Source organism: Charadrius vociferus, unplaced genomic scaffold, assembly GCF_000708025.1.
Source record: "Charadrius vociferus isolate BGI_N301 unplaced genomic scaffold, ASM70802v2 scaffold65, whole genome shotgun sequence".
NCBI classification, from domain to species: Eukaryota; Metazoa; Chordata; class Aves; order Charadriiformes; family Charadriidae; genus Charadrius; species Charadrius vociferus.
The window spans coordinates 2138111-2163048 of record NW_009649293.1 but is presented as its reverse complement, the minus strand read 5'-3'; the positions used below and the strand labels follow the sequence as shown (position 1 = coordinate 2163048).

The 24938-nt window shown below is 34.6% G+C and overlaps 1 protein-coding gene across 1 annotated transcript in view; it reads left to right on the top strand.

Annotated features, from left to right (window-relative positions):
* Nucleotides 1-23497, top strand: part of CCDC102B (coiled-coil domain containing 102B) — a 172057-nt gene extending 148560 nt beyond the window's left edge. Inside the window, exon 5 of the mRNA XM_009889055.1 lies at nucleotides 23408-23497. Coding sequence (XP_009887357.1) covers nucleotides 23408-23497 — 90 coding nt within the window. The remainder of the gene's footprint in view (nucleotides 1-23407) is intronic.
* Nucleotides 23498-24938: the final 1441 nt, after the last annotated feature.

Genomic DNA, 24938 nt, shown 5'->3' with positions numbered 1-24938 from the left:
AGAATAAAAATTAGGAATGTCCAGTAGAAGTTATAGAAGAGTGCTTGATGCTGCGTATTGTATGTCACCATATGTCAATCCCAGCTGCAGCAATTATTTTTATATATAGCGATGCCAAAAAGCCATCCTCTGAGACACATTATAAAGTAATTTAAACCTGCAGTCTCAAACAGGAATGTGTCATTTTAATGAACTTAGGAAGAAGTTTGAGAAGCAACCGCATTTGTATCCAGAGATAAAACTCATTATGTGAGTTTTGTTGCTATATGGGATTTTGTGGTTTGGTTTTTTGTTGTTTTTTTTTTTTTTAAGTTATGTGGTAGCTGTTGTCATTTAAAACATAGCCACCACTAATGAGAGCAGTCTAGAGCTGCCTAGAAGTAGGTACAGAAATATGATGGAGTGGGATGTGTATTCTAATGTTAATATGTCCGTTCAACAGAGGATAAAATGAACAAGGAGCAAAATAATAGTGTCAAGAACAAGGATAAATTTAGAAACAAAGCACTAGTATTAGCAATGTAGAAATAGCTTACTATAATGCTTTTATATCAAAGTAAAACCAAAGAGAAAAGTGATCATATGTAGTATTTTTGACTGCATTCCTAGCATCTTTTTCACAACTAACTGATGTTGTAAATGGCATGCTCCAATCATCACGAGGTATATTTCAAACCTGTGGCACCACTGATGCTAAAGGATACATTCTCAAACACATCAGCAATACTAGAAAGGGATCGGACGTTTGCATAGATAACAAAGCAGAGTATGTAAACAGCATATGTAAACAAATAATCTGGAAAGGGTGTATACAAATCAAATTCAGGATTAAGACATATACTAAATATCTTTTATTATGCAAGTAGGTAATTCCCATCAGCCCTTGGTAGAATTTGTATATATTCTTGTAAAATGGCTGGTACTATCTGAGGGGTGGGAGGATTCTTCAAACTAAAAAAAATACTGGCTTCATTAACATAGACATCTTGTAGACCTATTGCAATACCTGAAGAAGGCTGCACTTTCAAAAACAAAACACTCTGGTGAGACCCCATCTGGAGTACTGCTTCCAGCTCTGGAGCCCCCAACACAGGAAAAACAAGGACCTGCTAGAGCACATCCAGAGGAGGGCCATAAAAATGATCCGAGGGCTGGAGCACCTCTCCTATGAGGAGAGGCTGAGAGAGTTGGGGCTGTTCAGCCTGGAGAAGAGAAGGCTCTGGGGAGATCTTATTGCGGCCTTCCAGTACCTAAAGGGGGCCTACAGGAGAGCTGGGGAAGGACTTTTTACTAGGGCATGTAGTGATAGGATGAGGGGGAATGGCTTTAAACTGGAAGAGGGTAGAGTTAGATTAGGTATTAGGAAAAAAAAAAATGTTACTGTGAGGGTGGTAAGGCACTGGGACAAGTTGTCCAGAGAAGTTGTGGAAGCTCCATCTCTGGAAGTGCTTAAGGCCAGGTCGGACAGGGCTTTGAGCAACCTGGTGTAGTGGGGGGTGACCCTGGCCATGGCAGGGGGGTTGGAACTAGAGGATCTTCAAGGTCCCTTCCAACCTAAACCATTCTGTGATTCTATGATGAAAATTGTTTTTGTTGGAAAATATGTGACATGATTACATCTCCTTGTTAGACAAGATACAAATAACACAGCTCATTTTCTTTATATGAAGTATTGGCTTTTCTGAAAATATAAATGCTGTAATGTTACAAACCAGAACATTTTCAATTTAAAAGACGTTAGTGTTTTATTTGTTTTCCTGTTTAGATATAATACCCTGGACAGCCATCAAGAAGATCCTATAAGCTTTCTCAAGATTGTTGAAAGTAATTTAGAAAACCATAACCCGATTCTTCAAATAACTATATGTATTTCGGAGGAAGCTCCTAATTCCTTTTTGTCTTTTCTGAATCAACTGGAAATTTTAGTAATGGTTGGTCCTATTAGTTTTCAGGGGAAATAAGTACAAACAAAATATATTTAAATTTAAATCTTTTAAAAGCAGATCCATAGATTCCAGACTACCGGTGTACTCTGTTTTTAAAATAAAATTATTAAAGCCTTTATCTAAAAAGGCAGCATTTATATAATTTCATTGAAACTGTTGATACTGAATGATAAAACGTAGCTGCAAAATATACTAAGTAATAGAAAATTGAAACATTGAAGAGATTTCTCATAAATGCTTTAAAATACTCATATGCTAAGCCTGTATTGGATATTGGTGGGATTGAATTAAGGTTTCTGAAAAAAAAAAAAAAAAATTATATTTGAATACAGAAAAACATTTGCAGGTATTTCAGTCACACTTGCATTTGTACTGAAAACCTGAAATAACTAAGGAAGTGTTATTTTTAAGTTTGGTTAGTCTTCAGGGGATGAGAAACATATTTGACTTCTTGAACTGCAGGGTTTATTCAGTGTGTTTATTTTTGGTTCATTTTTAACTCAGTGATGTCTCTAACATTTTAGTTGGTAAGGGTCCTCCTTCCACCTACCCTTGCACACTCTCAGGGCTACAGCTCTGGCACAGTGTCCTGTCTGTGCTGACATGTGCTTCCTCTTCCAGTGTGTGGTTGTGCCAGGCTTTGTACCAGTACATTCAGTCCAACAAGGAAATAAGTCTGAGAAACAGTCAGCGGGTTATAAAGCTGATGGTGGGGGTGGACCCCGCTGTCCCTGGTAGTAAGAGCCTTCCTCTTTTAATTGATTCAAACTTACTTTTGGATAAATCAACTGAAAACGAGTAAAATCCATGCTATTTGATAATAACTTCTATAGGCATGGTGCTGGAGTTAAAGCTGAGAGATGGCATGTTAATATAGGGCTTAAATTATTATTTTTAATAGATATAAAAATAATGGGAAAATATCTAATATGATAAGACAAGTAATTTTGTAAAAATATAAAATTCCATAAATTTTATAAATTTTAGAAAAATATAAAATTACATATATCTTGTTGTTATTAACAGCAGATCTCTCAAATGGGTTTAATAAATACAAATTGTTGGCATTCTGTATGTATCCATTTTTGTTAGTTAATTCAGTACTTATTGCATGCACCATGTACTACAATCAACAATCTATAAGCAGTTACATGCCAGATTCTACATCAGCAAGAAGCTTAAGTTGCCAAGATATTGTTCCTAAGTATGTTAATTAAGTCTTCAACATGGAAGGCGATTCTTAGGCAATGTTGTTATAGTGCAACCCATACGTTTGCCTGTTACTAACATATGAAAGTGAACATAGAGTGTATACAGGCAGCACAGAGAACTGTCAATACTTTTCTGCATATTGTTCTTGCTACCCTGAGACCTATAAGCTGACACCTTTCACAAAAATGTGGCAGTTGTATAATAAACCTCAAAATATTAGAGGAAAATCCCAAATAATTTTCCTGGAAGAATGATTCATGAATGTCCGGCTATATATATATTCCTCTAGTACTGTTGCTCTAGTTTATTCTGTAGTTTAAGAAAAGAGATTCAACTTATACCTACTCTATGAGTTTTGTTCATTTAAATTGATACCATAGCATAATTACCAAAAAATAAAACTTAGGGGAAAAGGAAAACCAAACCATTCTACACTTTTTTCTCCTACACCATTTGCTCGTCAACAAATACATGTTGTGATTTTTAGTGAACTAATTTTGATTTGGAGTAAGGGTTCAACTGCTAGTTGAAAAATCAATCCTACAGAGCTTGCATTAGCACATTTTTCAACCTCATCTGTTTTGGACTCCAAACTCTTTACTCATTTGTCCTTTGAAATTCTTTTCCACAAGCTATTCATCTAGTGTATTTCCCATTTACTTACAGATATCAGACAATGACTGAAAAGATGGAAAACAAACTAAACCACACCAAAAGATCCCCAAATGAATTAGGCCAGTACCAAAGTGCATATTATAATACAATGCAAAATATAGATATGTTTTTTGGAAGATTATGTTTCAGAATATAATATAATGTATATTTGCTTTTAGAACTGGCTCAGCAGGAGAATGCTGGGCTTTCCCCTTCAAAATCAATTAATCTCTTTTGAAACACACGACTCAACATTGCAATTGTTTCAGTTCTTCCTGTTCTGCTTTTGCCAGTGACCATGTAAGTGTGGGTTTTGTTGCACACTGGAAAGCATGTCATAGCTTCATGTCCTCCTCTCCTGCAGGTTGTAAGGGAAATGTGACAATATTTTAGCTCCCGTAATCAATTTAGACTTTAAACCAAAGGAAGCCATGGAAGCTATTAAGAAACCTGCAGCTCTCTCAGATTAATGAAAAATACAGCTGTGCAATGAGTAGAGTTTTACTTCTGTGTTTAGTAGATTAGAAAAGAACCTCCTGGTAACAAAGAGAATTTCACAACAGGTCCGCTGTGGCTATCAGTAAAGCTGTACCCATAAATGTTGAAAAGCTCTGCTCCAGCAGAGTAGCATGCATGAAGAGCTCGTAGACAACAGGAGAGACCAGTCTTGATATTCAGAACATTGGATGGATCAAACTCTTATAAGGTAGACTCTTCTGTTTTCAAAATCTATTTCTTGTATACAGAAAAAAAAATAAAATATTGGTTTGCTTAAAAAGAAGCTTATGCTTATAGCAATCATTGTATCTGGATATGATAATAATAGTAATAATTAAACCCCTTTTTCTGTCATCTGCTTGTAAGTCTGGCAAACATCTATGACAGAGCATTACATTGTCCTGTATGGCCTGAAGCTATGTGTGTATGTGCCTCTCTGTGTGTATATAGCTATATAAAGCTGCTATAAGGGCTTAGCAGCCTTCAGGAAAATGCACTGATTTGCTTATGTTAAAATAATTCTTAAGTTTAAACTTTCTCACTCATAGTGCTTTGGAGTAGAGACTTTAAATTAGGAATATCAGTTATTCTACTGTCAGGTATATGCCTTTTGCTTTGCCCCATGAAAACTTGAATATTCTGATGAAGCCCATAGAAATCAATTTCCCACATTCATTGGAGACTTCTTAGACCTTTACATCAAAATGCCTCATAGCTTCTCTGTGTACCTGGCATTTGCCAATCCTGACTCGCAAAGTAATACAATGTTTGTTACAACCGCCCCTTCCAGTGGCAGAAGACACCCAGAAACCGCAATATTTTGAGGCAGGTTCTGCTCTATGTCTGGGACACTCCTCCTCTGACAACCACAGCCTGAGGAAGAGCAGCATGGCTGAGACTGGCAAAGGGCAGCAGGGCTGGGCCAGACATGGGGCAGAGTGGAGGAACTGGGGACAGAGGCAAAATAAGAAGGAATTAAATGGTAGGAGGAGATGGGACAGGGGGAGAGTAGGAGCAGAAAGAGTGATTAACAGGGCAGATTGGAATAGGGAAACAGTCCTCAATCATGCATGTAAGACTGTACTATAAGTAAAATTTGGGGGCACCAAAATGTTGGGAATCTCAATTCTGTAATTTTTAGCCTTTGAGATGTTCAATTTTCCGACCATACACCTCTCTAGGTTTCGTAGCAACAGGCAATAGGACATCCTAGCCATAAATCTTACTTTACCATCATATATTTCTTCCTCCATTTGAATTTTTCACTTTTACCCTGTGCTGATGAGAGGATAAAATCTGCAGTTCTGTATCACTTCCCTCTGCCCAAAATGGCTGTTGAGGTAAATTACTTCTGTCTTTTTGCCAGTAACAGTATGACTTCCAAGAGCGAGGGAGGAGGAGAAAGCGGACTTAACTTTTCAGAATAACTGGTCTGATTAAACTGATCAATATCTCTGTCTTTACTCAAGAAAATTAACTTTTTATATAGGATTGAAAGAACTAAAATAAGTGTTTTGTCTCTATTAAGGGACCTCTTATACTCCAGTCTGTGATCTTATGAATCAGCTATCCAGTGTAATTCAGTTCTTTGTTGCAAGTATACGAGTTAGCTCCATGGAAGCATAGTTTGAAAAGTATATATAAAATTTTCAGTTCTTGAAGTGAAATTTGGCACTTAGGAATAAAGTTCCAGGTTTCAAACTATATGAAAAATAAATTATTCAAATGCTAACAGAGGCAGTATTCTTATTTGATCTAGTTTAACCTTCTTTCCCTGAAATCTTGCCTTCCCTAATAGCCATCAAACATTGATGTTCAGACAATATTTAGATATTAATTACTCTGATCATGCTTTCTTTTCCATGTTTTGTATTTACTGGATAGCAGTCTTCAATGAGGATTTGATCATATTTCTTTAGATATTTACGCACACAGGAGAATGAAAAAAGCTTAATTTAAATTATATAGTTGATTAGCTTTCCAACAAGATTGAGCAATAGATCTATAGAATAAGTATTGAAGTAATCATTTAAATAACTCTTTCTGCTAAAAATAAATATCTATTTAAGCTCGAGATTTGGAACTGACACACCCCAAAAGATGTAAAATCTGATTGGTGTGCGTTCTACAGCTTTAGAATTCATCTTCCAGAAAATTTAAATTCATAATTAAATATATTATATTTTCTTTATCCTTCATTCTCAAAATTTAATCTGTTTTCTAAATTGATATCAGCAATGAATTTATCTCATGACATATTTATTAAGATCTTGAATATTTTGTTTTCATTCATAGAGTTAATGAGGAATTATCTGTCAGATGCAGATGGAAAAATGCTTTTTCTCAGGTCCTTATTTCACTTAAAAATTCAACTAAGGAAAGGAAATGATAAATTTTGCTTCTTTTTACTTCTTTTTATGTTCTTTTTATTTAATTAGAAAGTGTTTGAGCTAAGTTGCAATTCTTTTCGAATACTGTCACCTATAGTTCTTTGAAAATGAGAAATACACTTGTGCAAAATGGTTTTGCTTGATACTTCTAAAACTTAAAAATGCAGGCTAATTTTGAGCAGGCATTTCATAAGATATTGCTGTGTTGTTTGCATGTATACAATCTCTAAAAAAAGTCTCCTTATCACTAATTTTTGGTTTTCTGATGTTTAGTAGAACCTACAGAGAAGCAAATGCAAGGAGATGGTGAATGGATTATTTATGAACATTTAGAGGAAAATAACAGAAATGCAGTTTCCATGCTCTGAGTTCCATAGAACAGTCTATAATTGTATTTGGCCTCTCTATTAAATTGGAAAGCCAAATAGTCTTCAATCAATGAGCTGTTGAAATTATAGCCTGCTTCTCTGCACTTAGCCCCTCTTATAGGAAGTTTTCATGGGTTTCTTTAAAGCTCCAGAGATTGCTAAACTCTTCATGCTGGGGATTTAATATCAGAACAGAGGTAACTTTCTATATTAGAAAAAAGATTTAGTAATCCAATAATCCAAGTCTGTTTTTTTTTTCATTGTGACTGACAATGTAGTAATGCCCACAGCATCACCCACGTTGCTTCTTATGGGCTTAGATAAATTCAATATATGAGGATATTTTTATGTTATGCTGATTATCTCCAATATAAATAGTATATATATTATTGTCAACTCATCTGCAAAGAATGTTTTCTTAACTTTATCTTCTTTTGTATTTTGTATCTGAACTAAATACCCACCTCAGTAAGCCCTGGCATTTTGACACCATTCTATAAGTGATCCAAAAGGAAAAGCCTGACATACAATTCCATGAACAAGATGCACTCTTTATACTTTACTTTATTATTTAGAAGTAATTAGGTTACTAATGGACCAAGTATTCGGTTAAATTGCTAACACTTTTTAAGGCAACAAACAATTGGATTCAATATGTGATTATTTTTTTTCTTAAGCTTTTTATTAAGGGTAATAACCCATTTTTTCAATGGGATTGAATTAATTCAATGATTATTACATAAAGTAGAGATAACCAGTGTATTATTCTGAAAGCTAACCTGAAGTACTGGATGATTTTGTTAAATACAGGATTCAAAAAATGGTAGAGTATCACCATGGTTGTTCTTAAAATGAATCACTGATCTTTCTTTTAAGAATGATTAATAGAAATTCTAGCTTGGTAATTAAATATCCAAGTGCTTTACTGCTTATATTAAATATTATAATCATGAAATGCAATTTTATAGAAAAGTTTTTTAAACATCTACACTGGTTGCATACCAGTTGTAAAAGACAGACACTTCTTTTTACAAATCATTTCAAATTTCAACTTTTCTGAATGCATCAGAGTAAGTGATGCATTCAGACCTTATACTGAACATTATAAATGTGTATCATTGCCTAGATTAGCTAATTGTCTTCAGTAAGAGTTTTAAAACATTTTTGTAGTCAGCTGAGTATTTTCCAGTTCTTAAAGATTCTCAACAGATAATTTGTCATGACAGTTGCTGTGTCAGTAGCTCTTTTCTTTATTCCTGAGAGCTTTAATTAAATCTTTTAGATGTGCTTATCACTTCTCAGCACATATTTCAGTTGTATTTTATTCTGGAGACCAGAAGAGCCACTTTCTTCTAGTTTTCAGATAGCAATGTGAAGCATTTTTATGAGATAGCTTCTTTCAAAAATATTTCCAAAAAGTTAAAGCTTACATTGCACACACTTTTTTTAGGGTAACATGTTTGTCATCCATCAGCTCCATACTTGAAAGCCTCCTGCTGTGATTTGCATTTACTGTCACTTGCAAAAAAATATTAGTGTATGTTACCCATTTTTCTTGAAAGAAGCTTCTGAGATGCTTTTAAAGAATTGATTTTGTCTGCTTGCCCACACTGGAGGCATGTTTAAAGATATAGCAGCCAACAAAAGACGTGGAAGATTTCTGAAGCATCATCACAGACCTGTAGTGGCCATCATTACCAACTAAAATTCTATGACAAGTCTCACACAGTACAATCTGAGAAAATTCACCAGGGTGGGGTATCATCCCATCACAGCAGTAGCTGTAGTAAAGTTACTTTTCTGTAAAACTTCTGTATTTACAATCACTGGCCTCAATATGAGGAAACCAGATGATCAATGTTTAGATTTTAAAGAAGTGCAAATTTTAAAAATTTAAGCCAAACTCTTTACTTGACACACATAAATGACTTTTTGATGTCATGTTATTTCGTTTAAGAAGCCAATTAATAAATATAAATGCGTATTCTTTATTGCATTGTAGTTTTACATAGAAAAGCTGGATTTATTCTTATAATTCTTATTATCAAATAAGAGATCTAAATTATAATTCTAGTTTATCTAAATTATAATTCTTACAATTATTCTTATAAAAGCACAAAAACTTTTGTGTTTGAGAGCTAAATGAAAAATTAATACTTCTACCCAGAACTGAACTACCGGGAAGCTTGTCAGTTGTTGCAAAGTGCATCAATTCAGAATAATTAAAAGATTTATTGATACAGTTGCAACAAAGAGACACAATAGAAAAGTGAGAATGTGCAAAGTAGTGTGAAAGAACTACACTACTTAGAAAGTGATGTATGAAAAACTGCTGGCATTTATAAGCAATAATGCACTTTGCAGAAGGTCCTGGAACCCCTTCATTTGAATGATTAATTATTTTCATAAGTACCTAGAAGATCTGCTTCCATATTCTAGTGCCACGGTCCCTTTTAAGGAGGAAGGTTGCAGCTAAAGCTGGTTCCGCAAGATATGAAAAATGAAATATCTTCTGATGGGATGATGAGAAAGTGTAAAGCTAGGGAAGCAATATTGCAAAATTTGTGCCAAATAAGCTATGTTGTGTGAAACTGGAGTATATATAGCAAAGCTGCAAGAGAGTTGCAATGCTTCCGGTTTTACATATTTTAACAAGGTGCAGCTTTGTTGGAGTCCAGTACTATTCTAAGGCATTCTAATTCTTAAGTAAGAAATAAGGAGATGTTATTTTGACATTTTGTTAGGCCAGATGTAATCTCAAAAAGGAAATAAAATATATTACAATTATCTTAATTACTTAAATTCATCAAATTAACAATAAAATTAGCATTGATTGCAGTGAAATAATGGTGAAGATAGCCTGATGTCTTCCAAAGGAGAAACTGTAATTTCATGTCATCCTTGAAGTCTTAATACATGCAAAATACCACTGGGTTTTACTGGGCAGAGAGAAGTCGCAATCTGAGATACAAAAGACTGAACTTTATGCTCTCATTTGCTGCCCTTTGAGACATTGGTACTGATTTCATGTAAAATAGAAAAACATGCTTGTCAGTAAGGCTATGTGACTTAAATGTAGTGGGAGAAAAAAACGGTTCTTTAAGTCCTAGCAGAGTGCATTTCACATTTATAACTCTTCTGATGCAAATTTAAGTATGTGTTTGAAAAAAAAAAATCTTAATTTCAAATGTTGTTCTCTGTGTTCATTAACGTTTAGTGAATATAACAGAATAATACTACACAAAGTTCCATCTAAACTAGTATCCTGTTTCTGGTGGAGGACCAAAGTGGATTTGTGTAAGATTGTAAGAGCAAAGCAGACGGGTAGACATACATGCAGGGAGTACAGTGCCAGATCCCAGGAAAATCAAGGTCAAGGACTCCTCAGATAGAGATGGTATCTTTTAAGCTTTATATTGAGTTTTCTGCTGTTAAATTGTTCAATAGCTTTCTGGAGCCCTGTAAGGCTTCTGCAGCAGCCTACTACAAGAGGTCTCAAGACTTAATTGTGTTTGGTTAAAAGTTATTCTTTCTTTCTTTCTGTTAAAAGTTATTCAAACCTGCCTTTTGCTGGTTTCATCTGATGCTCCCTACTTCCTATATTGCTAGAGATTGTGACCTGTTCCTGTTCACTCCATCATATGAATCCTGAAATTAGTTTTGTTATACCTCCTGTGGAAGCCATCCCATACGTTTGTTTACATGTTGGTTGTTCTGTAAACTGTTTTCTGGTTTATGTGATCTCCTCTCAGACATAGTAAATATTGCATTCAGTATTCAAGATGTGGATATTTTATTGGATTAATACAGTAACATAATAACTATTGTGTTGTCTATTTCTTTTTTTCTAGTGCAGATGTTTTGGGTTTTTTTTCCCTATACTGTTCCAGAGCATTCTTACCTTATGTTATCACTTTTCAAATTCTGCATAATTAACAACTTTTTCTCTTTCAAGGAAGAAAGCAACATGTTCTCACTGAAAAAGCAATGGAATAACTAAAAAGCAATTAGTTTTATAAGTGGTATAATTCAGAAGTTTTCTATTTCCAGTACTGCCTTCAGATTATTTAGAATCTACTTGTCTCTAAGAACAAGTTAGCAATTCCTGTATGACTTTTTTCTTCTTTTTTGAATACTGACAGTCTGATGATCACTTCTCACTGAATTGATTTCACTGTCAAACTATCATCTTTATAGGCATATTTTTACAATGTTCTTTAGTTTCTGTTCTTAATTCCATGAGATTGGGGATTTTTCTATACCACAATCTTTTCTTATTACATTCTGTTTATAACATTTTCTGGATTTTGTGGAACACCCCAATTGAATGGTTCTGTTCTGCTATATAAAGACTGATAAGAAATAATTATTCCAGAAACCTTCTCTGTTTGTAAATATTCATATTAAGATTACCAGCTACGTTCTTTTCTTTTTCCTTTTCTTTAGTCATAAAACATTCTAAAAATTCTTTTTTTGCTATATTAAATCAACAATAGAAAAAAATTAAAATTCTGATTGTCCATTGAGCAGCTTGCCACCTGTCCAAAACTCACATCAAATTTGTGTATAAATTTATATGGGATTTTAATCAGATGAATGCCTACAGTTACTTTCCTAACCACATAGCAAAGTATATATGAAAGACTGCAACTATATATATGTATATATAGGAAATTTTGAAGTGGAAGATAATAAAGAAATATAGAAGTTAAAAGATGAGCTACAAAGGAGCTGAAAAAGTAATATTTGCTTTTAAAATTCTTTGTTTATTTTTACGGTACAGGTATGTCTAGTAATTCACAAATAATTGAAATACTCTCTTCCTGCTCAAAAATGCTTGATGTTTTTCAAGATCACTGTTTTAACTAAAAGTTATGTAAATGTGTGCGCAAGTGTTTTAGATTTTTATGTTGTTGTTTTTGAAAGACAAATTAGAGGCAGACAGGGAATAACTCTTTTTCATTTCACTGTGAGCAGCTGCAATTCATCTCCATCCTTTAGCGATCCTGAATGTTGATGTGAGAAATTTGAAATTGCCAATTTCAAATTCCAAATACTGCACTTTTTTCTTCTACCTTTCTAGATAAAGAAATAGTATCCATTATGGTGTGCCTTACACAGACATATATATTTATCTACAAAAAATGAGCAGAAGCAAGGAGAATATTCATGGGCCTGTCAGCATTTGCGCTGCTTATAACCTTGTGCTTCTTCACTGTTACCCGTAAAGTATTTGTCAAAGTTACTTTTTCATTATCATTTTCATGCTTCAGCTGAGATGTGTTCCAAAATTTAGAAAATGAATAGAAAAGAGAAGATATAACATTCAAAGGTGCTCATAGTTCTTAGGTTCAAATCTAAGTTGTCTGTTAGGGGGAGGATGTTTTGGGCATATATTCTTCCCCAGACTTAAATTATTTTAAGCCAAACAGCATCTTGGAGAATGCAAACGTATTCCTCTTGGAGGGACTTTCAGTGCTTCATTTTGAAGATGACACTGCCACTGAGGTATTCCTTTCCCTTCCCAGTACAGTGGCACTTGTCATAAAAATACGCACGTGATAGTTGTGCCAAACTGAAACACTATAAAGTAAAAGTTGAGCTAAGATAATTCATATTATTTCTATATTGTTTCCAAATTTCTAGGTTATAAGGAGAGAAGCATTAAGAAAACTTTCAAATTCTTACTAACTCTAAAAAAGTTCTTCTACAGAAATGATTTATGCATGCTCTGAATTTGTGTTAGTTTTGTGAAAATAAGTCAATGAATGTTAAAAACACATCAGTGTGGAGCTGTGGGTGGTGCTTCTTTCACAATTTTCAGGGGAAAATGTTATTTCTCAAATCAGGTTTAGCAATAATTAAATGCTATGTCTTCTTATTCAGAGGTAAGCTACCTCATACACATACATGTATTGGTAACAAACAGCTGTCTATATTTTCATATATCATTATATTACCCACAATTTTCTACCTAATATAACTTGAAAGAGATGAGCTGTTTACTTTACCAAAATGACATGGCCATCCATTACTAAAATCTGACAGTGAAAGTTTCTAACGTTTTTCTTGCATTAGTTTATGAAGTTAATGGAATAATACTGGCACAAAATTGATCACATACGGCACGTACAACACAACATATGAACAGAGTTCAGAACCATATGATGAAAAGAACAGCTTTTTTGGTTTACTTTTTGTGTTTCTCAAATTTAGCAAAGATAATGTATGTGCCTCTGACTTCTACATATTCTATGGTGGTGTCATTTCCTTTCTAACGATCATGTGGATTCTGTATCTTCTATAAAATCCTGTAAAAGTTCCTAAAAGCTAAGAATATCTACCATGCAGACAATTTTGTCAACCTGCTTTTGTTATTTCAGATCCCAGTAGAATGATGCTCACTCTAAATCACCTGCTGTGATTCATAATTTTCAGGAAATAAAGAGAATACATTGAATCAGTTATGCCTGGTTTAACAACATAACAAAAAGCTGGATTCTGTTTCTGGTCTGTTTCTGGTCTCTGAAGAGCTTCATAGCATGTCAGTCCAATATTCTATTCATTTTTTATGCCATAAACAGAAGGACAAACATCTTTCTTCTTTTTTATTACAACAATATTTTTGAAAAGTAGAGGTTTTCATGCACCTAAAGAATAGTGTGACAGATTCGATCTTTGGAAATAGGAAAAGATTTAGAGATATGAAAAATAAAGGAATTGAAAAGCAACAGCCAGAAAGGGGATTTCAACAGTAGTAAAATTAATCTATCCAGACAAAAAAAAAATTAATACAAGATATCTGTATTGATACTGAAAGCAATAATGTTCAAGATATAAGACTTTTTCTTTCACTGAAAGTTATGAATAAAATTGTGGAGGATGTGAAATTAACCTCAATTACATATAATTTGAGCTGCTAATATTCCACCTTAATATATATATGCCTTTTTTTTTTCACCTTTGAGCATAAATGCACAATAAAAACACCGTAGTATATGCTCCAGCTTCTGAATGGGTCAAATGGATGGATAGGTTGCTTTCCAAGAAAAGAGTCTTGGGGTCTTTCACTTGAAGACAGTTGAGAGGGGTTTGAATGAGAATTACAGGTTAGCGGATAAGCTGAGAATGGCCCTATTGTTGACAAATATGAGAACTAGTTAGCACTGAAGCCAGAAGAAGGGCACGAATAATAGAGGCAGCAAATAGGTGCAGCCGTTTGTGCAGCTTTTTGTGCAGAAAGGGACAGAAGGTGGATATGGGAATTCACAGACCAGCCAGCCTCGCCTCAATCTCCATGAAGGTAACGGAACAGCTAATCTTGGGAACCGTTTCCAAAGATATTGAGGACAAGAAGATGATTGTAAGAAGTCACTATGGATTTATAAAGGGTAAAGTACGCCTGATCAACCTGGTAGCCTTCTACGATGAAATGTCTAGCTTTGTGGATGATGGGAGAGCAATTAATGTTGCTTATCTTGACATTAGCAATACTTTCAACACTGTGTCCCATGACATGCTTATAGACAACCTGATGCAATACAGACTAAATAAATGAACAGTGAGGTGGACTGAAAAATTAGCTGAACTGTCAGGCTAAGAGATTTGTGGTTGGTGAAATGAAGTCCAGCTGCAGGGCAGTCACTGAGTAGTGTACCCCTGGGGTCAATAAAGGGGCTAGTACTGTGTAACTTCACTAATCATCTAGATTATGGGACAGAATGCTCCCTCAGCAAGTTTGCAGTTGTTACAAAACAGGAAAGAGTCATTAATAGACCAGGTATTTGTGCTGTCATTCAGAGGGACCTCAAGAAGATGGAAAAATGGGCATACAGTAATCTTACAAAGTTCAAATGGAAATGCCAAATCACTCACTCAGGTAAGAAAAATCCCTTGCACTAGGGCAGACTTGGGGCCAACTGGTTGAAAAGCAGCTTTGCAGAAAGGGAGGTTGGAGTCCTGTCAGACAACAAGCTGACCATGAGTCAGAAATGCAATTTCAAGACAATGAAGGCCAACAACATTGGTATGGGCACGGCTAGCAGGTTGAAGGAGGTGATCCTTTCCCTCTGCTCTGCACTCATGAGACCACATAAGGAGTGCTGGGTTCAGCTCTGGGACCACAGTATAAAAAAGACATGAACATACTAGAGGGACTCTACAAAGGGTCACAAAAATGATCGAGGACTTCATTGCAGTGAATCTGCCTTAAGAAATCACTCAGGCAGAGTGTATTGATTGCTTCCAAAAGGGATTATCTGAATTGCTGGGCAACAGGTCAATAAGAGAATCCTGAAAGTACCAAGCAGGGATGTATCCTCAAACATTCCTGATACAACGGTTCTGGATGCTGGAGGTATTCCAGAAAAATAGACAGTAGAAACACAGCCAGCTTATATCCTGGCACTGTCACAGGCAGAAACACCAAAATTAGACTTTTCAAAGGAGTTTGTAGATAATAGGTTAACTTGTCCTGAACCGTATTGAGAATTAGGAACATTATGCACGCAATTGAGATCAGGCATCTTTCCTTACTGAAAGCACATATTATTTTTTTCCAATATGAAACCAAAACTATTAATGTTATTTGGCAAATACCAATTTGTTATTCTAACACACTGGTAAATAATTAAAACATTGTTAGAAAAAAATGAACACGGGAGAAAGGAAGAGTGCTCTATATCTTATCTAATTGTGTTTTACCTCGTCTTTAACTGCTTTACTCTTTGTCTGTTTTTGTCTTTGTCTTCTTTACTGTCATTTAGGGATCAGTACTTTTCCCCTGCTGTCTGCATACTTAAGATAATTTTACTGGTCCTGCAAGCACTTGTACTATTTTATCAGACATGGTAGGTCCTAAGATAATGAAACCTTCACATTAACAGATTACCATCACCATTTGTTGCTTTTCACTTTAGCTCCCACATGATTTCAGCAACGTTACAAACCACAGAGCTAGAGATTAGTGCTTTGTGATATTTGAAAGCGGAGGTTCAAACTTCCAGTTAGATAATTTTCTAGCCACATGCTATCTTTAACAGCTTGTGAGATAGCAGCTTCTATCATGTCGGAATTTGAAGCTGGGAGGAATGGAAGGGAGCAGAATAAGTAATTGTAATGTGCACATTCACATTCTATCTCCCAGTCTTGCAAGTTTTAAAAGAAATGTTTTTACTGTTGCTAGGCTTGTCATCACAGCACAGCAGTGCCGCACGGTATTTGTTTCTACTCCAGCCGGTTCAAGAGATATCAGACTTTAATAATGTCAAAGACAAACAATGTTTTGGGCAATGGTCCAAGGCAGAACATGGTGTATGGCAGAACTCTCCAGTGTTTCCCAGAACTCTCATGTAATTTTCGTTCAATGATTATAACTAGGAGGCATAATATTGAATGATATTGCAGTATAGTTAGTTTCTTTTTTTTCAGGAATTAAATGGTTTATTTTGTTGAGTGTACATGAGTTTTTTCCTTATTTTGAAAAGAACTTAATTTTCAGTTTAAAAATTAGTGTAGTATAGTATTTTCAGTATGACAAAAACAGTACGTACCACAGAACCTACCTAATATGATTCTAAACATATCCCGCTTAGTTTCAAGAAAAATTTGAATGGAGAGTGGGAAGTGGATAAGGGGAGCGAGGGGAGGAAAGTTAATGTCTGCCACAGAGTTGAATACCTTTCATACCTGGAAGAAGTAAGAGGAAAGTAATGAAGATGCATGTTGAGCAACTGTTAAAAGTTAAGAATTCTGAAAGGGTAAATGGAACTAAATTGAAGCTGGCAACCATGTAATTACTGGGAAGGGAAATGATCATGCTTTTTATTGGCCTGGAGATTATGTAGGTGAAAATATTACTGTAGAAAGTGAATCTTAATGTATAAAAAAGGAATAAGAAAAGAGCTTGTGCCAAGTGTACTTTCTTATCCTTTTTTCAGCTATGAAAAAAAATGACCACAAAAAAACCTTCCATGCAAATCACACTTCTTAAAACAGAAAGAAGTCTATATATTATTGATATCTTCTTCTCTGTAGGACTAGAAGAACTGTTTCCATGTTCAGAAATCAGAAGGCATTTTGTAAAGAAATATTAAAGCACGTTACACAAATAAGTCTTATGCTATCTACTTATAAGTCTTAAATAGCCACTTACAGTATCTATTTTCCCAGGTATATTATAGATTGTTTTCTTTAACACTAAGTAAGTCATTTAGATAAGAGTTTATGGGTTGGGTTCTTTTTTTCCTCTAATCTGACTGTATGAAAAAAAAAGAAAACATATTAATTGTATTGTGTTGATCACTATTCAATACTCCTGACATCTATTTTTCAATTTTTACTTTTAAATGTATTTAAACTTTGAATAATGGCAAACCCAATTTGTATTTAGCCTTAATGTACACTTAGCAATAGCAAAAGTGCTGAAATATGTTTTGTGTTCAAATATAAAGACATTTTCTGTTCTTTTATTATAATATGCAAGGAATTACATATTTATTGGCACAATTACATGACACTGATAAATAGTGATGGACATAGAAAAATAATCAGTTTTTAATTTTTTCTTTAATTGTAAAAGCAGATGATATGGATATTCTGGTTCATTCCAGTAGGTTCGGAGTATTCTAAAAACCAAAGGTAGAAAAGCCAGAAGGTTACTCTCACTTCCCTAAAAGCTGAAATTCCTTTTTTCTTGTGTCCGTTTTGTTGGGAGAGTGGATAGATTTTTTCTTCCATCATGTAGTTGAAAGGAAGCATTTTTTTTCAGAAAAGAGATTTTATTTGGTCATGACGTAACCTGGTATGGTGAGATCTTAAAACACTGGAACTGATGAAAGACGTTATTATGCAAAGTCAACTGAGCAAAAACAGATTATTATCTCACAATTAAGGAAAAACAACTTAAGAAAAAACAGACCTTTTAAAGGTCATCTTAATTTTTATTTTGTGCTAGAACAGTGAAATTGTTATGTTATAAATGGGAATGATTCTTCATTCATTCTGCATAATCTCACTGTTAACAAGACCTGAATTTATGAATGGGTGTTGGAAGGAGTTCTTCTCCATTAGGTACCTACTTCATAATGTTCATCCTCTGCCATTCTTAAAATACTTAAAGTGGGTGACTTATTCAACCTATTTAATCCATATTAAATTCAGGTTCTGATCTGCATGACTACAGTGATTCAGTTGCAAAGTGTTGTTTATAGTTTGCAGTTGCAAAAGTTTGATCAAAATTGTCATTTTTGTCATATTCCATCCTAGGGAAAATATTATATGTAATTGTTTAGTAAATTTCAGTGGTAGCTATTGTAATACCCTGTACCCAGAAATGTATTAGGGAAATTCATTCTGAGATGCATTTTGGAGATCAAAAGGAATACAAATATATGACAAAATACAAACCTTTTCTTGTAAGGAAAATCAAGAAGCATAATTTTTCAGGAGTTCCAAGGAAGTAAAAATAATTGAATGAGAAATACAGAAAAATGTTGTGTGAAGTCTTGTGGCTCTCAAAGGAAACGTGTTTAAAGAAAAGGTCATATGGAGAGCCCATATAGTATTTTTAGAGATTGGAATTGCATATTGGATGAGTTTACACAGGGTCTAAGCAATTCCTGCCTTGTAAAGATATGAAACCTAATTCAATATCCATATTTTCACTCATGGTCTGTAATAGTCCACTAATGCTAAACGGAAAATGTGTTTTAATGAAACCAGAACCTGACATAAATCTATCTTACTACAATTTGGGCAAGAACCTGTATTTCCACTCAGAATATTAATTATTTTAGGCATTAATAAACGTCTAAAATTGAGGTATAGTTTGTACTAGTGAAGATACTAACTCAAGCTTGTAATGGTTTCCTTTCTTCATTTTGATTCGATTTCATACCAGAGATCCCTTCCTTCTCCATAAACACTTGGAAATAAATTATGCATGATTTTTCAAATAGTACTGCATGGCACCACTGTCACAGGTAAGACACCAAATGGCAAATCCTAGTGGATCTGGACTGAGGTTTATTATTTATTATTAAGTGAGCTCTCACCCTTTATCTTTTAAAATTGAATATTCAGGATATTAGTTATTTGGTCTAATCAGCTATTTGATCTAAACATTTCTGACGCAAGTTTTTGAGAAGTTGGTGGGGTTTTTATTTATTTTCACTCTAATTTAATTTTCTATATCAAACCCATGAAACAATATACGAATCTTTTAGAAAGGTAGATAAGATAATAACCAATATTCCTTTGAGAAGATAATTTCTTTTTTTTCCCCATAAGGAGCTCTGTAATCAAATAGGAACCTTAGTAAGATTGACCTAGCATGGGGAAGTTCCACTCTTCTAGGAGGCACGTGGAATCTGGAAGTACCAAAGAGAGAGACAATGTGTCTTACAAAAAATTTTAATCTTTCTTTGGGGAATCCTGAGATTCCTCAATCTTCTTTAGGTTTTCAAGAATAAATATCCATGAAGGAGAAAAATCTTTCAGGCATTTTGGTTTCCTTCTCTTTTCCACATGTACAGGTTTACAGTATATAGTCATCTTATATTTCTTGTTGTATTTTCTCTAACATTGCTACATAAGTCCCTTACTATTTTGCTTCTAATCTACAGTCCTGACAGATACCCACATCTGTCCTTGGGAAGTCTCCATTGATTAAAACTATCAACAACCTTGTAATGTCTCTCTGTGGCATCATTACAGCAAATTGTGTGAGGACTTAAATAAGAAGATGATAATAATTTAAGTGTCATGTGTAGCTACCTTAAAATAATTCTATCTAGCTCTTCCATTTAATTAACGCTTGGAAAAAATCCTGCCTTACGTTAACACTTACTGTACACTTGCACTAAAAAAAGATTAATTTTAAGCAGCACCAAAGAATTTTAAAAAATTCTGCCGAGAAATGCACACACACAAACTATATTAATTGAGCTCTGAATTAGTGATGCTAAACAACGAAAGCAAGGAAATGCACAGTGAAGCAGGAAATGTACCATATGTTATCGTATACCTGGGCACAATGGGGACACTATCTTAATGGCTTTCTTAATGTTCCTGTTGTACTAGATATTGGTGGACATATGGCATGCTGCCTTTTTATATGCCTGTGCAATTTCATGATTTTGTTAGCTGACTTTGATAGCATTTTCTATTTGTCTTCTGTTAGGAAAAAGGGCTATAAAATGCTTTGCTTATTTATCTTGAGTTCAAAACCCATGCATTTTATTTTGCTCATTCATTTGTACCTCATTATTTTTTTATTTATTTTTCTTTCTAGAGCACTTGCATATTATTTTTACTATCAGGCTTTCCACAGTTTTAGTCCCTGCCCGGCAATAATTTGGAACACAGTTGTGTAGTCCTTCCACATACAAAGGGGTTTTGACTCAGTCTCAGCGCTGGCCACAGACGGCTAAAGCAAGAGCAGCAGTTGCAGAGCTGACCGGGCTTTGCACGACCAGGACGGGCACCCATGCAATTGGCTGCTTTGCTGCCTGCCCTGAGGAACCTCGGCACACTCCAGTTGGAAGCAGACACGTTTCCCATTTCAGCCGGCTCCTAGTGCCCTCCCATCACATGGCTGAGAAAACAGAACAACGTCTGGCCCCATCTCTTCCGGGATGCCAGGGTTGTCAAGGATGGCTGGTGCAGAGCACCAATAGGAAAGATTTCCCAAATTTTTTTATGGCACAAACTCCATAACTGTTCACATTTAAATATGCTGTTCATTACTGCCATCACACGGAATACACACACTGAAGTGACAAAAGTGCACAACTACTAAGAGGAATTATATCTTGCAAACAGAGCAGAGCAACTGAACCAAACCCTTTTGACTTACATGTTACATACTCCAACTACACCATGGCCAAAATTCCCTTTGATGAAACAGTGATCTCAAGGGTTCTTACAGGAGGTGTTTGAAGATTGTTGTAAACCAGTGTGAAAATGAGAGGAAGTTGTTGTACGTTAGCCTGTGGCTAGGCACTCTTAGGTTTTGTGATTCATTACAGATTGGGACCCGTCTTTTAGATAAGATTTTCTATATGCTAGTGATTTCTGGCAAGTGTACATGTTTTTGTATAAGCATTCAGAGCTTACCATTCTATGTATTTGTGTACTGGTTTTAGTAGAGGCTCACAATATGTGTAACTGCATTAATTTGATTACGAAATAGAAATCAGAATTAAATCCTCTTAGTGGTATTTTTTTTTTTTTTTAGTTATTAGATAGACTAACATAACATCTAGAAACACCAGATTAAGTGTTTCTAAAATGTTTACGTAAGAAATATTTTAAAAACAAGTAGCTTGATTTCTCTTGAAAATGTACTATGGGTATTCCTGGGGAACATGAGCTAATTTAAGCCCATAGCCATCAGTTACTGCTAATATTTTTCTTTTTTTTTCCCCTTTAAATTTAATTTAAAACTCTTTCAGTTGCTAGTTTTAGAGATTTTATTTTTAGTTTATATTAATCTATTTTAGATTAATGAAATGAATGGAAAAAGAAAGAACTATAAATGATATTGCACTAATATAATCACAAACGTATTTTTAATAACAGAGTTATTAATAGAATTTATCTATAATTTTTAATAAGGCAATGCTATTATTGGAAGTCATTAAGTCAAAGTAATTAAAAAGGAAACAGCCCCCTTTTTCAAAAAAAATCCAGTGAAATTCAGTCATGACAACTAAGTTTCTGATCAGCTTAGTCTTGTGTGTCCAGCAGGGTGAAGAATTTGCCAGCTTATTGTTTCTTACTGATGTAGGACTTGGCAATCAGTCTGTATCTGGAACAATTAGTGGTCACGTTCATGAGTAGATGGGAGCATCATGGAGTCTTTGATGCTGTAAGCAATCACATTGCTACCTTAACTTAAAGGCTTTTACACATTGACGGCTTACTTAACCCAGAGTGATTTTGACATGTGATGCTGTTGTTTTATTTTTAAGAACATATTTGTTCTCTAAGTAGTAGACAGATTAGATTAGATTAGATGTGTATGCATAATGGCATGACAGACCCATTGACACTGCCTGCTGTAGGTGACCCTGCTCTGGCAGGGGCGTTGGACTAGATGATCTCCAGAGGTCCCTTCCAAAGTTGACCAGTCTGTGGTTCTGTGATTCTGTAACTGGGTTGCAGATATGATGAAGTAACTGTGGACCACCATGTTCCACAGTTTGGTAAAAACTCTCGGGTTCCTTGACGTGCTGTTCAGACATTCTTCAAAAGACTTTTAGGGTCCCAGAGTCAAGGCTAAACCAACAGGTTTGTGAATTCCCTTTTCTGAAAACCTGTTCATATAAAAAAAGATACAAAACACAGGAATTGCGCTGTGGCTTGTGCTAGGATTTCAATGAAAGTGCAAAGATTACATTGCCCCTAAGCTTAAAGCACAGGAAATTTTCAATTAATCATAGATGAGACAAAAACTACTAATATACAGAAACAGTTTAGACCTGACAGGATTTAGCCACTCTTACATGCAGTCTTCTTGGGTCAGTTTGTAGTGTACCTACTTTGGACAGTACTTAAGCTCCTAAATCTTGCCAAATCTGTGTTCTGTGCAGGGCTACTGTCTGTTCATTGTGCTTTCAATTCCAGAGAGCATAATAGCCTGTTTCTGGTTCCCAGCTTGAGGGGATGTTCTTGTTCTGCTGCACATTGTTATAGCGAATGTGACTTATCAACCCAAAATTTATAAAAAATAGTATGTATTTTTGGCACGGTTATTTTTTAATTATAATCTTTACTATTTTTATGCTTTTTAAAATAATCTCTCCCTATTGTTATTAATGAAATATGAAGACATTACACTGGACTAGTGGCTAGAATTCTGCCAAATAAGGGTTTTGAGATATTTTTGATCTTTTTCACTATTCTGCACTTCCCCTTCTTCCAATAAAAAGACTCATGAAGTAGTAAGTAAGTACTTTAATGTAAGTACTTTAATACGTAAGTACTTTAAATGTATCTTGAATAGCAACAGTACTGCAGTTCAGAACTGTCAATCAATAAGTAATGGCTCGTAGTCATCAAAAGTGAAGCAAGTGTAACCTGCTACTCACTGTGAAAGACAATTCCAAGTAATTACTCTGAAACCTTATACTTTTTTCTTCTTTATTAAGGAATCTGTTGAAAAAGTATCCAATGCTTACTACAAACTTAACAATACTGAAAGATTTGCTCATCTAAATTCCACTGTCTCCTCCTGAAACTTTTTTCTTAGAAGAAATTTGGTCTGCAATTGTTTTAAACTTAAACTGGCTTTTCTGCTTAGTGTTGTGGTCACGCTTTTTCAAAAATTTCATTTCAGAGTAAAGAGACAGAAGAAAACGAACTCAGGATTTGGGATCAGACAAAGTTCTTTGTATGCTGCTGGAGATTCTACCAAGACAGTGAGTGAAGACATGGGAGATCATCAAACAGCCCTGCAGCAACAAGGCTAACAGTAAAGAGGAGGGACAAAGAATTACACTCTTCATAAAGACTTACAGGACAATTTGATTGAAGAAGTCCATGCCAGACATATATGGGAATAGTGTATGCATTGTTTCTATGTATTCCAGATTTTTTTATAAGAACCAAAGAAAATATGCTAGTGTCAGTGTGTATCAACTTAGAATTTTTGTTGGCAGTTGTCTGTCCTTCCTTTCCAATTGTCTTAATTGCTCTCTTCTAAAGCAAAATGTGGGCTCTAATTAACATGTCCCACAGTTTACCTTTGGGAAAAAATACTTTAGAATATACATGGCATATGAGACAGGTTCACATTCTGTCCTGGGAAGACAGTGAGTCTGAAATGGAAGCCAATGGTTTGTTTCTTGTTTTGCTCCTGTCTGCTTTTTTCATAGAGCAATGGACAAATAACTCTGCTCCTCAGGTTCCTCAGTTCTACCAGGGTGCCATGAATATTAAACCTTTCTTTCTTAAAAAAAAAAAAAAAAAAAAAAAAACAAAAAAAAACCCAAAACCATAATATTTAAAGAAGAAAAGTCATATTATTTAAAATACTTGAATATTATCACATATATTTAGATTAAAGCAATACCCTTTCTCTTTGTGTTTCTTATACTCATGACATAATAGAAATGCATTTCAAATTTATTTTAATTTATATATGATATTTTTATTTAAATTTGAGTTTATGAATTGTCCATATAAAAAATGTAAATACCACATAAGAAGTAACATGACTATATTAAGATAAACTGTAAAAGCACATTTTGGGAATTTTAGAAAATTCATGATTTACAAAAACAGCAGCAACTTTCAGCCATCAAGTCAGACACAAATTATAATTGGTTGCTGTTTGCCATATACAGTTGTTAATGAGTATATGCAGATTCTGTGTCACAAAGGTTCTGTGAACTTGTTCTAATTGCTCAGCAATACGTTTGTTTCATACATTATGTCCCTAAACCTGATATCTCTTAAACCAAAAACTTCTAAGAGAATTCTTGTTGTATTTAAAGCCAACAATATTTGTCCTGCCACTAATATATTATTTTCTCCTTCTAAGCATGCTGCACAGATTGTGTGATCTCCTCTTGATTTCTCTAATAATTTAACTAGGAGCATACAAAAAGAAGTAATTATTTTCGTAACTGGTAACTGTGCTGTAGAAGTCTTTGTGAAGACAGTGTGTGTATAGTTAAAATTTGCTTAGCTTCAAGTGCAGGTTGGTCAAGTTCATGAATGGAAAACATTAAAAATTATTAATTACATAGGAATCACATTTTGCCCAGGAATTCCCTGAGCTGCAAATGCTTGGAGGCTGGGATGAGCCATCAGGCTCTACCTGTTCTTATGGTCTTCCCTGAGCACTGGCTTTTGACCACTGGTGG